The sequence below is a fragment of the Zosterops lateralis genome (assembly GCF_965231275.1).
Source record: "Zosterops lateralis genome assembly, chromosome: 6".
NCBI lineage: Eukaryota > Metazoa > Chordata > Aves > Passeriformes > Zosteropidae > Zosterops > Zosterops lateralis.
Window position 1 is genome coordinate 55322169 of NC_139761.1, and position 14476 is coordinate 55336644.

Below are 14476 nucleotides of genomic sequence, written 5' to 3' on the forward strand. Positions count from 1 at the left end.
AGTTTGACAGGGATACGAATATTCCATTCTAACCAGATGAACCACAGTCTCACTTCTTGCTCTTGTGAGAAATGCAACAGGGGAGAGCTCTGTGAAAAAAGAGGCAAAAGAAAGGACACCAGGCTGAGCTAAAAAATTGAGATTAATCATTTACAGCTGTTTACATACTTTGTTAATTTAAGTAATTCAGCTTCCAGTGTGATTGCTATAGAAAGGTAGGAAGAATCTGCATCTGTAGGGATGGACACTCACCACATCCTTCATTGGAGGGAGAAGATGTGCAGAGCCTGCTCTCAGCACTGTCCTGTTCCTATATCTTCTGATAACATTGCTTGTGCATGGTGTGGAGAATTGTGATTCTAGTCATTGCTGAGGGTTTCCGCAGGATGTCTTCCCATTCATAAATGTTTGGAGGGAATGGTTTATGCTATGGCCAGAAACTGTAAATAAAATTTGTTGTTGACAGCTGTAGTTACAATATGTATTTCCTAAATGTCATGGTAGGAATTGCTTGAGAAGGAAAAGGGAAGACAGACAAGCATATTAATTACTGAGTTGTTATAGGTATTCCTTAGATAAATATGATGATTTATATCTTATTTTAATAGGTATTAGGTAATAGATAAGAAGATCTCCTGTTTAGCTGTATAAAGAAAAAATAGACCTTAAAATGACTGAATTTACATCTTGTTCCTCCTGCAGACTGGCCTTTAAATTACTCTTACCCACTTTTATCTCATGAGAATAAAGGTTGTGCAGTACTACATTACCCACTGCCACATCCCAGAACAGCCTGGGAATGCAGCTGCATGGCAGGATTAAACTGCTGGGCTGGGAAACAAGCAGAGAATCTCTGTACCAATTTCAGATGCCCCCTTGCTGAGCACATAGAGTGCAGAAGTAGAGCCCAACACCATTACACAGCAGCCTAATTCCAGTGTCCACTCCTGTTTTCATCCCATCCATTAGCCAAGGACATCAGCCTCCAAGAGGGATTTATCTCAGCAGAGCTGTGAGTGCCTGAGGGAACAGTGGCCCCATCCACTTCATCACGTTCCCCCATTATGAGAGCCACAGGCTGGCAAAGCAGCATCATTGATTTATCAAGAGTTTGGATTTATGTGGTATTTCTAACCACAAAGGATGCAAATACTCTCAATTTGTCTCTGTAGTTTAAGACATGCTGTACTGCTATAGAATTGTGTAATTAGGCAGTGCTGTTTGCCTGGCAGCTCAGAACAGATAGGGATGGTGATCCTGTTAAAAGAGAGACAGACTTTGATCCTGCAGGAAAAATATAAAGAAAAACATTACCTAATTACTCAATTAAATGAGCCAATAGACTAGGTTAAGCCCTGTATTTTTAGTGAGGCAATCTGGTTTTTAAGTAACCAGTGTTGTTGCCAAGTGTGGAGTTTTGAACCTCAGACATAAAAGAGCACTTCCACAAACCCCAGAGGGCCCAGTGTTGGTGTAGGAGTCCAGTACATTAGCAACATTTCTGTATTTAGGTATTCTTTGCCCATTTTTGATCAAATATTACCCCAGCTTGCCTGTACTGAATATTTGAACTAACTGGATAACAGCACAAGGTGTTACAGCTGGAGGACGGGGAAGCTGAACCATTGTTCTATTTAGACATGAGAAAATTATAATGTTTCAGCTTTCATTTTGCTCTAGTAAATTTGTCCCTAAGACATGTGTAACATAATATTCTTGTCATATTTTAATATGACAATATTAATTTTAAAGAAGGTGTATTAAAATGTTTCTTTTTTATTCCCCATGAACTACATCTTACTATAAGCCTATAAACATTTTAGTACCGTTTATGTAGAATGGAATTGAGAAGTGCAAAAATCTGAATGCATACAGGCTTCCTCCATTTTGAATACTTGACTGCAACTTAAATATGAAAATGCATATACAAAAAACATGCATAAAAATGTGGAATAGAAATATTACTATAAAATATTGTGTTTTAACAACTGATGTTAGATTTGCTTGGCAATTATTGCTAACTGATGTTAAATTTACTTGTTAATTATTGCCGTAGCTAGTGGTAACCAAAATTTCATTGTATCAGTTTAGTTTTCTGTTTGGAGTAATTTTCTAGCAGCAAGTTTTAATCTTTGCAAATTGGCGTAGAACTTGCCAGCTAGAAAGTTTGTGTGAAATACAGCAGTAAAATGAGCTTTTAGTGGGTGCATTTCAAATCTTTTCTAGCATATCACATTATGCAGCATTTACTCTCTTGAGAACTACATTTAAGCTCCAAAGACACTTGTGCTGAATTAATTTAGAAGAAAGTTAACACATACCCATGTTTTTCCTTCAAAACAGATACCCTATTTGCATTTTTTAGCATCTAATTTTAAATGCCACAGTTATTTACAAAGAAATTATTTGTTGGAGTTGCAGATGATTCTTCCTCACTTCAGCTGGCCAGATAAGCTGCACCCAACAATGGCAGTTGACAGGCTGCTGCCAAGGCACTGCATGGCATTGTCCTGTCAGGCATGCAAAACCAGGGCCAAATCCAGAATGCCTCCCACAACTTGAGTGATAACCAGCACTTACCAAGTGAGGGGCCTGACTTTCAGGGGATCTGAGCTCTGCTTTTGGTTCCTCCTTTGCGTTACCACACCAATCTCTGATTGGGTTCTGCATTCCCCAGCTGTGGGAGGGAGGGAAGGAGTTTTGCTGTTATTATTTCTAAATTCCCAGCTGAAAACAAGACTTTGTCCCTATCAAGTGAGTAAAAGTTGCATCTTCAATCCCAATGGAGTTAAAAGCAGTATGTATGTAAGTAAGATTTGGCTACCAAGTAATCATCTACAGTCTGAGATCAGAAAAATGTTCCCTTGGAAGTCAAATAAATCAGGATGAAAAAAATTGACAAGAAAAGAGTGTTTGTTATTCAGTGAAATGATCAGGCCATCAAGCATGGTGTCCTGAACCCAAGAGTGGTGACACTCAGTATATCAGACAAAAAAATAGATTATTTTCATTACTGTCTGAGTAAACTGCACAAGGTTTGTGCTGCAGCAGCAAGGACATTCCTTTCCCCAATATCTGTTACAATCAGATTTGTGTGGTTAGTGGGGTAAAAGCTATTTTCAATAAGTAGACACTATGATCAGAGTCCCAAAGAGCCCAGCCTAAATTCCCATGTTAGAATATGCAGATCAGTTGAAATAATGGTGCAAATTCATTTCCTAATTTTCTTCACTTGGCACTCAATTTATTTTTTAGGCTCTAGAGATTGGTTTAATCATAAGCATATAATGATAATGCAAGTGGTTCAGGTTCTGGGTTAAAATGCATTTAAGCCTCCTTCTTACGGAGCGTTCAGATTAGAAAACTTAGATTAATTAAATACAACACACACATATACACAAAAGAAAGAAAATTGTCATTCAGTATTTTTGTTTTCCAAGGGAGTTTTTTCTCACAAATAATTTCATCTAAACCCTGTAAACCTTTGGAAATCTGTTAACATGTCTGGGAAAAATATAAAAATCTTAGGTTTCCTAGTTGTGCTGAAAGGAGTTTCTCATTTATCAGTCTGGAGAAGAATACCTAGGTATAAGCTATGCTAAGGCTGGTAAATAGCAGAGTGAAGTTGTGTTCTGCACATCAATTGGCCATCTGTGCTACGTTAGAACAACATTTTCACCTGTAGGGAGAAAAAGAGAAAGAATAAGGCAGTGAGGTGCTCCCAGGCACGAGCTACAGCTGCAAGATGTGTGTGGGTTTGGACCCCTCACTATCAGCAAGACCTTGAGATGCTGGAGCGTGTCCAGAGAAGGGCAGCAGAGATGGTGATGGGTCTGGAGCACAAGGCTGAGAGAGATGGAGGTGTTCAGCTGGGAGAAAAGGAGGCTTCTGGGGGCCTTATTGCTCTCTGGGAAAGGGTTTTAGCCACGTGGGTGTTGGTCTCTTTTCCCTGTGATAGGATGAGAGGAAATGGCCTTAAGCTGTGCCAGGGGAGTTGTAGATGTGGGTATGAGGAAGAATTTGTTCACTGGAAGGATAGTCAAGCAGGGGAATAGGCCACCTGGAGAAGTAGTGGAGTTAAGTTCCTGGGGCTACTTAAAAGACATGTAGAAGCAGCACCTAGGGACATGGTTTGGTTGCAGAACTGATGGTGTTGAATTAAGAGTTGGACTCAATGATCTAAAAGGTCTTTTCACCACCAAAACACTTCTGTAATATAACTGTATATTACAGAATTATATCACTTCTGTAATCCTATATACAACAATATTACTTCAAACAGGAAGGCAAAAGCTCTGAATACACAATTTGCTGCATCACAGACCACAAAATTAATTAACTAGATTAATTGCCTCATTCAGAAGACTGCCCCAGGCAATGGTCAGTGCTTACTGTTTCACAGAAATGAGCTCTGTTGTGAGCCAGCACTTCATTGTAAGTCCAGAAGGATTCCCTTCTTGACCACTGATGTTCTCTCTTCAAGAAGATTGAGGCTTGATTTGTCTGAATGATCATCTCAGGATGCCTAAGAAGAGTTATCAGCACCCTTAAAATTGACTCAGCCCATCAAAAATATCTAGTCAGTCACTGAACATTGATGTCTGAGACAGTGAATTCAACAGGTTTCCTATATTCTCATAAATCACAATAATTGTAGCAGATCTTTATCTAACACTCATTTTTTCCTGAGAAAATTCGTTTACCAGTTTCTCACTGCTATTCACAGGTATTCATACTTTTGAACACTAAAGGCACTGATTTTCATTCCCCTACTAAACAAAGTCTTGTTTTTATTTCGTGTTACTATATTTTGTAATTTCCCCACCATCTGAATATTCCATCACACTTCAAAACATCTTTGTTACCTTTCTCTGACTTACACTTCAGACATCTTGAAGCAAGCCTAGATCACAGCAGATGAATCAAGCCTGAGTTGTTTGCAGAAATCATTTATATGTAATCTCAGAATGAAAGAGAAAATGGTAACTTTTCTGAGCTTTTCAAAAAATGCATTATTAAAACATGCAAATAAAGCAAATGTCTCCAGCACTCCTTTCTTTTTCTTGGTTGTGTCAGGATATTGTTGTTTCACTACACAGGCAGCTAGCTGTTGCATGGCACAATCAATGAAAAGAAAGATTGCAAAAAATTCTGGGTTGTAGTTAGAGAAAAATTACTCTGCAGAAAATACTGGACAAAGCATTATCTTTGGATATTTTCTATAGGTCAAGTCTCACACAAGACTCCAGAGGTGTTTCAAACACAGGATTTACCTATATCCAACTCTTCTCCTACTAGAGGGAGTATAAAATGTAGCAGTTGTAGTTGTTGCTGTGAACTGACATAGCTTCAAAACACATCTTAAGTTCTAATTTGGAGCTTGAGTATCAAAGTTGGAGCACTGAGTAGCCAGTGAGGGTGGAATGTGGTGGGTTCTGCATATGCAGCTTTCTGAATGCTACCAAGCAGGACAGCAGGCAGATTAGGGCAGAGGAAGACATGAGAGACAAGTGTGAACATCATTCCCATTAGTGGTGAGGAAAACAAAATCAGAAATATTGATCTGTGAATCATACCTCACCAGTGTGCATCTCTGCAGCTTACTCCTTTTAAGTTCCCAAAAAGGCAGTTTATTTCTGAGTGACCTGTCCTATTGCTGGTTACTCAGGACAGCTGTGGTCAGAAAAAACAAGCACATCGTCCTCTGCAGGGGATCAAGCCAGTTTTTCCTTTTCCACAAAGGGCTTGCTAGGTAAGCCTGGCTCTCAGAAGATCGTCATAGCACATCATCATCATCTGGATTTGCTGCCAAATAAAAACCAAACAGTGCCTTCAGCTCTGAATTCTGCATTTAGCCATAATTATCAGGGCTATGTATGGATAAAAGAGTCCCTTTTCAATCGGGTTTCCACTCTACCACAGCCACCCCCCGTGCCCCAAGACAGTGTTCAATAATTAATTCCAAAAATTATTTTATTACCATAAATAATACTTGTTTCTGCAGATGTTCTTCTAGCATGTTAGGTAGATTTCCTGACCACTGCTGATACAGTAATAATCCATGTTTACTTTCTGAGAAATACCTTAGTCTGGCTAATGTATTTTACTCCAAAACTTCCATTTTCTTAGTGTCATCCCAATTTTCTGTAGTAAAACACATTTCCAGCTATCATATCCTAAAGAGCTTCTTGGTATTTCATTGAAGGCTTGAATTTAATTATTTTCAAGTTATTATTTTCTTAATCTTGCTATTAATGAGACTGCAACCTGTTAAAAATCTGTGATAATTTTTTTATATATGTGAAGAAATGTTAGTGATAGATATATATCCACATGTTCCATTTCTGATTTTTTTTTTTTTGCTGTATCTCTGTAATTTGTCTTCTATTCCAGTAGCATTCTCTGTATGAAACTGCATTTCCTTGTACCAGGTTTAATTGCTTTTAATACCTTAATTAACAGTATCGTGTATTTCTACATCCTGGAGAGAGTAAGCCAATCAGGCAATCCAATCTAGAGTAAATACAACAGAAAATCATTGCACAGACCTCTAGTTCCTAAAACCTGTTCTGGACATACAGATGAGGCTGCTTCAATTGATTTGTCACAGCTGCAGTATTAAAAATTTGGTGCAGCATTATGAAAATTCAGCATTTATGATCATGTAAAACCTGAACACTCAGATGTCTTGGGAGAGGAGTCAGACAAAATTGTGATGTAGGCATTAAAGCAGGGTAACTGTTGAATGATGTGTCTAATCCCACTGTCAGAGGATATTTCACAGTATTTACGCACTGAGTATCATCAAGTGGATGTAAGTGCTTGGGTGGCTCCCTGACAACAGAACTTGAGTGCAAGAGGAGGGGAAAAACTTACTTTTTCCTTAAGAAATGGTTCGGCTGATGCCTATTATAGCACTACTTAAGTTTCCATTGTACATAGTGATCAGTTTTGTTTATTGTTGGAAAAGCAAATTTACATTTTAAGTGTGTCTTGTAAAAATTCTCATTTGCTTATCTACCCTGTAAATAAAGATATAAATAGCTGAACAGATAACAATATATTTTTAATATACAAACCTGCTGTATATGATACTTCATATACATAAAAGCAGTTAAATGCACCTTATTGTCACAGTACTCATATAAAATATATTAGGAAGCATGCCTTTAAGTAAAAGCAGATAACAATATACTTCAGTGAGGAATATTTCAATTAAAGTGGTTCAAATTAATTGATGAAAAATTTGAACAGCAAAAGATATGTTGCAGAGCCTGCTTTGCTTACAGCACACCCGTTAGACAAAAAGTTGGAAAAATTGTCATACTTCTTTGGATTCAAGAAGGAGTTAATCAGTTACCTCTTTATTATATATATATATATCCTTTATAAGCTAAAAAGCAGAAAATGTAAACTGAATAACACCATCCAGTATTTCCAAGAAGGGGGCAATACTGAAAATGTATTAATTATTGGATGGGATGAATTATTCCCTTCTTCCTGTGAGCCTTTTTTTACTGCTTCAACATCCATACAGAAGTGAGTCACACAGAGGAAAAAAAAAAAGCCTTATATAATTTGAGTAATTTTCTTTAGGATTAAATTTGGTGTACTAACAGTCACTGATAATTTACCCCAGTGTTCTGGGGAAATGCATGAGGAGATGGAGTGTTCTGTCTGGAGTGGAGATTATCTCTGTCTCATATACCTCACCATAATTCTTTCATTCAGATGTATCAAAGCAACAGCAAAGATGAGAGTTTCTGCCTCAAAGGCAGAGAGAACATGTAAATATTTGAGGTCACTGATTGAGGTCCAAATAGAAAATTAATAGACTAGAGAATGCAGCGATCTATACAGCGTATGTGATAGGAGGCTGGACATACTTATTAACCTTTCAAGACCTTTTTCTGAAATAGCCTTGTTTAGGCAAGCAGGTAAGAGCATGTTTTTTCTCTTTCGCCTGGAATAACAGGAGCTTTCATGTGATGAGCGAAAAACAGGTTTAAACTCTGAAAGGAAAAGTGTTCACTTTGGATAACTCCCTAAAAACAGCCATCAGTCTGATTTTCAGTAATGCTGGCAACCTCCAGTGCTCATTAACATCCCTCATCTCTACAAGTGATCAGGTCTTTTAAAGTGATCAGATCTGGTAACTGTGCATCCACCACCCCCAGTAAACCAAAATAAATCCCACAGAACAGTTCAGCAAAACCTGTCTTAATTACTCTGCACAACTTGGTGCTGCAAGGGTTTGCAGGCACATCTAACAGTGTTCTTAAGTGCCATATTATTGGATAAATTCTGCTTTAGTGAAAGACTGGGAAGGAAACGCCTTAGATATGGTAAAAATGCAGAAAGTGCAGTGACTCTAAAGGAAGTGAAGAGCATTTGCTTTCCACTCTGCCTACCAGGATGTTGACTTGAGACAGTGTTAACATTAAAAGTACACTTACAAAGCGCTGGATCAGTTTTCTGTGTGTCTGAGTACCAGCAGGAGCTGAGAACATTTGTGCTTCTCACAGGAATTGCTTCAATTTGCTTCACAAAAACCATGCAGTTTTCAGTCAGACTGGTTAGCGCTGACACGTTCAGTCTATTTTTTACAGAATAGTTGACCTGGCTGCTTATTTATCCTCTTGAGACTTCTACTCCCATTGAGCTGCCTCGCATCATCAGTAATCTTAGTCCTAATTCTGTTCAGTTGTGCAGAATTCCTCTTGAAACTCATTTCAGCCTACAGAATTGTGTTTAATGTCTCATGATTAAAGAGATTACCCTAGGCTATCAATTTTTGCTGTTAAATTGGAAAGTAGAGATCTTGCCTAGAATGGAAACAGGAATCCAGATGGGCAACTCAACCTTTCACTGAGCCTGAAGCATAGTAACACAATAAACCATTTTGCCAAGCATGCAGTAAACTCAGTTATGGGAGTTTTATACAAGTTTAGATTCCTGCTTGCTAAAAAAAAAAAAAAAAAAAGGCAAAAAATAATTAACTTAAAGGACACCTTTGCCTGCATTTGTCTCTAAGGTTCCAAATGATGATGACAGACTGCTGAAACCATTCAGCAATGCTGTAATTTGGAGGCTGAACCAGTTAGAGGAGCAAAATATAGTGTTAGCTTTTGAGGCCTTGGTCCTGCTTGCTCAATTTTTTCACTGCAGTTACTTAGTTCGAGTGCTTTAATGCTTACACAGCTCACTAGTTCAGGCCTTGCAACCTGCATTAGGTGCCCTGTCACCAACCCTCAGCTGACAGGACAATCCCACTGTCCCAGGCTTGTATTGGGCATATGAAAGGGTGAAAACGAATACAGTTAAGCAGAAAAATAACAAAAATTTTAAGTAAGTACCATACAAACCTTCCTCCCTTTACTTCAGAGCAGTTCTTTCATTCTATGGCTGCTGAAAGCATCTAAAGCTGTGTTACAGTCTCTGAGGGTTGAAGCAGTGGCTCTGCACAGGCCTCACATCTCTTAGAAACAGAGCAACTTAGCTCCTAAAAGGCCTTGAGCCTTCCCATTTCTCTTTTGTGATAAAAAAGGCACGTCTTGCTATAAGCATCTGTGCTGTTTACAGCACTGGGTTCACATATATTAGCCACTGTTTAACTTTGGTGTCTCTTTTCTATTCCATACAGCAGCTCCAATGTACTCAGCAGGGTGGTTTTCAGTGGCCAATGCGGAGCACTTTCCACACATCAAAAAGAGCTTCCTTGGCTTTTTATCTCCCAATTCACTTGTTTCTGTTAAATAAAAGCCAGATTTCACATGAGGGCACATCAGAAGGAGTGAAGGAGTGTGAGGGGACTCTTTTTTTGGTTGCTTGCTTGTTTTGTTTTTCCTTAGGAGTACACTCCGTTTGTGTAGCTGCCTACTTAAAGTGTTTCTCATGAATACATTTACTGTAACACCTAGGTCTGCTTTACAAAATTTAGAAAAAAGGAAAAAATGTCATCTCCATTGTGAACATCCTCCTTCCTCTACCCCCAGATCCACAAGGCATTTGGGCCCATTCAAGTGAAAGAAGCCCGTGACCACTGAAACAAATGGGAATTGATGGGAAAAATTCCAACTGTGCATGGCAGTCTTTAAGTCTTAAACGCTGTGCCTTCCTCTACCTGACAGAGTTCCAAGTGCCATGCTTCACAAAGAAATGGAGAGAGGGAATTCTGTTCCTCTCCTTGTGCCTTGTGATATATTTTCATCATCATATCTCCTTATGATGAAAATAAGTAAGTTAGAAATTACAAAAGACGGTTAAGAGTACCATGCACAGAGTCATATCCCATGTCCAGAAATCAAACAAATAATGGACTCAACCAAGTTAGATTTCTAACAAGACAAAGTGGGACAGCTTTCCTCAGCTTCCAGTGCTGGTTCTGAGCTGAGAATGTCTCAAGCACCAAGAGTTGCATGAGAGACAACCAAGAAATGAAAGATACAAAACACCTCCAGCATCAGTTGGAAAAACAAGGAAGTTAATCTCAATTTTGGGTTTAGGCAGAAACATTTGTAAGGTGTATTTCCCAATTCCCAGTTTAAGCCAAGAGAGTTGACCCTGGGTGCCATGCAACACTGAGTCTGTGCAGTGGAAAACCACACTCCACAGCTTTCAAGAATAAAAATGTCGTGTTATTCTAGAAGAAAACAAAATAACTGTTCCTTTCACAATGAGAAAATATCCATTTTACCTTAGAGTTGTACAAGTGAACAATCTAGTTCAGAGCTCAATAAATTAACTTGGGGGGGGGGGGGCGGGAAACGAGCCTCACTACAATGATCTGCAGAAGGCCAAAGTAACTGAGGGAGTGGGGGAATGAGAATAGTGGGGCGGGGACGTAGGATGAGTGTCTAGGATAAGAGAAAAAACGGCATATAATAAAGCTTTGACAATATTTTCATCCTAGTTTCTTCAAATTTCTTGTATGTCATGCAGTGTTATTGCTTTTGGATAGTTTGGAGTTTATACTCCCACCAGACAGCCAAATTTAACTACTGTTATTAATAGAAATGTCAATAACAGTTATACAGCAGTTATACAGGGAAAATACAGTTCACTCAGCATTTCATTATGGAGGTGTATTAAAATGCCTCTGCAAGCCTGTCTGTCTAATAAAGTAATCAGTGCAAATTGTATCAAGGCTGCACATAGACCTACCAGGAGGATTCATGGGAGCCACAGGTTTTGGAGTTTTGTGGATTATTCTAGAAATGGTCCCTCTTACCCAAACCTGTATTTAAAATGTGGGGCTTTCAAATCTAGTTCTGTACTTCATTAGCCAGGCCCAAAGTCTCATTTTAGAAGTCGTGTCTTAGAGAAAGTTCTTGCTGAGCATTAGTGGTGGGGTAGGAGAGGACCCTTGGTCTGAATGAAGCAGAGTCTGTGCTGAACAGCACGAGCTGCCCTTGTCTGGGGAACAGCCTGCTCTGAAACAGCACACGGCCTTCCTGTGGGGTTTATGCCAATATCCTTGGGATTATAACAGAAATCCTTCCCAGTTATGACTTTATAATGCAAATCGTAACACAGACTTGAACAAAACTATGAGGTGGTGGGGTTTTTGTATGGAATTGGGTGTTTCGTTTGGGTCTTTTATAGCAACTATTTTTCCCATGGTACATACAAGCAATTTAAATGGTTCTGCTCTTTCCGTGCTTCAAGTGTACTAATCTAATTCTTTGGTTTGCAGATTAAGACAGTAATTCTCTGCACAAGTCCAAGATACTTTAGAGAAAGCCACTTTCAGACTTCTGTGCAATTGCTCTACTCTGTGTATCTCCATGTATCTTGGAAGAAACCTCCCAGACGCTGATGTGTACAAGTTATCTGTTGCCTTCCTTAGACAGGAGAGAGGAGGAAAAAACCAACTGAAAACAGATTTTAAGGGGGGAAAATGTAATTTATGTCACCTGCATGACAGTTTAATTGTAACTGAGGTCTATAGCTGTCTCTGTGATAGCAGTGATTTAAAGCTTGATGCAACTCCAAAGTGAATGCAGGGCTTTAATAAGGTAGCATTAAGCTGGGAATTGAACACAATCAATACTGAAGATTAGCAACAAAAGATTATAAAAGACATTTCAGTATTCAAGGAATAAACAATTTTTTTGCATTTTATCCTTTATACATACAGCATGCCCTGGCTGTCTTTTGCCTTATATTGGTGTTCAGAAGTGCAGCAGAGCCACAAAATCAGGGAATTGAAGCTAACAGGAAAGCTTTGGCTCATGGTTAAAATGTATGGCTAGAAACAACTCAATTCCAGAAATCCCATTTGCTGAAATGGAAACCAGGCAATTGAGACTATTGCAAGCTGCATCAGAGATTAAACCAGGCTGTGACAAAGGAACCTTCATTCCAAATCCAGCGCTTATCTTGCCTATAACTGGAATGTTTTTCACAGTAGACAGATACTGGAATGTTCTATAACTTATATTACCTCAAGATCAGTGTTTAACACAAACATTTCCCTTTCTTTTTTCCCCCCAATATTTTTACAGGGAGGTCCTATCCAGAACCGAAAATCCAAGCGCTGTCTGGAATTACAGGAAAACAGTGAAAACGAATTTGGATTTCAGCTGGTCCTTCAGAAGTGCACTGGGCAGCGCTGGTCCATAACAAATGTCCTGAGAAGCTTGTCATCATAGCAAACTAAATTTTGTACCCATTTCTTTTGCTACTGTGTAGCAAGTACTGCATTGTCGCCTGCTGTACTGTATTCCTCCCGCTTCCCATCCCCCCCCAGTTCCTTCTCGCCCCTTTTTTGTCTCTGGTTTGATTTTGTGAGTGTGTGGAAATTGGGTTTGTGGGCTGGAATAAGACATTTTTATTTCACAATGATGTTTTCACGACATTTATAGAGACGCTGAATGACAGGTGACGGGTAGGCTATCCTAAAATATTTTACAACTGTAAATAGGAGGCAAATGGAGAATATTTATAACTCGAACTTTTATTGAATAAAAAAGTCCAAACACTATTACTGTCTAGCTGTCTCCATGGAAATCCATTTGGAAGTTAAGTGCTGGTTTCATTGCTTTCATTAACCCAAGCCTGATCTCAGCATGTTGCTGCAGAGCATCAGAATTCTCCAGACTTGTGATAAAAAGTTCTACCTGCACACCAAAAGCTGCAGTGATTCTCTCTCTCCAGAGATGTGTCTAGACCACTGTAGCCACTGGTGTGCAAATACAGGGGGGAGGTGTGGTTGTGTGGAGGTGTACAATATGCCCCCAAATGTTTTTCCCCTGCAGTACCACTTAATAAATCCCCACAGAGAACCCTGGGGCTCAAGTGAGGCAGGGAAGAGAATTCGTTAAAGAAGAAGGGGAAAAAAGCTACACAAAAAAATCAGCAGCTACTGGAGAAAAACTAAAATATAAATCCTGACATTTCGCAGTGGGTTGGCTTCCATTTCAGTGGCTGAACTTTCCTTCCAATTCTTCCTTGTTTTTACAACTTCTTTTTTTTTAATGCACTTGTTTCCTGGGTACCACAGACTTGGGTAAAAATGGCTTCATCCAAGAGAAAAAGGTATGAATTCACTCTGCCTTTTTCCCTGCCTTGAAAGAGGTGTGAATGCAATTCCATATCACTTCATCTAAGACTGGTGAGGAGACAAAATCCAATGAGGTAAACCAGAACACTGGGATTACTAGAGTCTATTTCCAGCTGCTTTTATTTGTATGTAAATTCCTTTCTCTTTTATTATGCCGTTTGCTCTTTGTATTCTGTTTGCTACCTCAAGCAACAGTCCTGACCTGTTTTGGAGCTGGTTATGTGTCTTTTACAGACTAGCTTCATGTTCAGCATCAGCTCACAGCATTGCTTCCTAGGGCTGTTCAATAAGCCTTGGGGCACATTAATTGCAGCTGTTCTGATTTCTGCTATATATATTTATCATATACATAGATGTATAGTTACCATACATCTGCTTCTTAAAGAGGAAAACCCTGAGCCAACAACAGGAGAAAAGTCGTAGAGGTGGTGATGGGCTGAGCACCTGACCTTTGACTGGCTTCACACGTTAAAATCGGAATTAGAATGCAGAGTCATTTTGAGCAGTCCCTAATCCAGCCATTCCAGATGAACTACATGTTCAGAGAGAAAAAAACATGGAACACATGCAGAGGAGCAAGAGACAAACTGAGCTTCCTTCCAGCAAAGATACCAAGGCTTCAGTGCATGGAGATACAGCCATAAGGAAAAAACAAATGCTGGGGATCAAATCAGTCCCTTCTTGATTTCTCCAGGCTTCCTGCTGTGGGCCTTCCCTTTTTGGCCTGGGGATGTTTTTATTTATGAGCACTAGAGGGAGATACCTGGCAAAGACTTGAAAGTAAGGTGCTGAGCTCTGAGCTGCTATGTTTCATACCAAAATGAGTATCCTTGTGTCTAGAATCTGCCCAGAGAAGATTGGAGTTACTCCTGATCACATTGCAAAGTGTGCTGATGCTCACTGCCTAGTGGA

At 39.2% G+C, this 14476-nt stretch overlaps 1 protein-coding gene across 1 annotated transcript in view; it reads left to right on the plus strand.

Moving 5' to 3' along the window:
* Positions 1-12985, plus strand: part of GALNT18 (polypeptide N-acetylgalactosaminyltransferase 18) — a 213472-nt gene extending 200487 nt beyond the window's left edge. The window contains exon 12 of the mRNA XM_083862760.1: positions 12507-12985. Coding sequence (XP_083718886.1) covers positions 12507-12653 — 147 coding nt within the window. The 3' untranslated portion in view covers positions 12654-12985. The remainder of the gene's footprint in view (positions 1-12506) is intronic.
* Positions 12986-14476: the final 1491 nt, after the last annotated feature.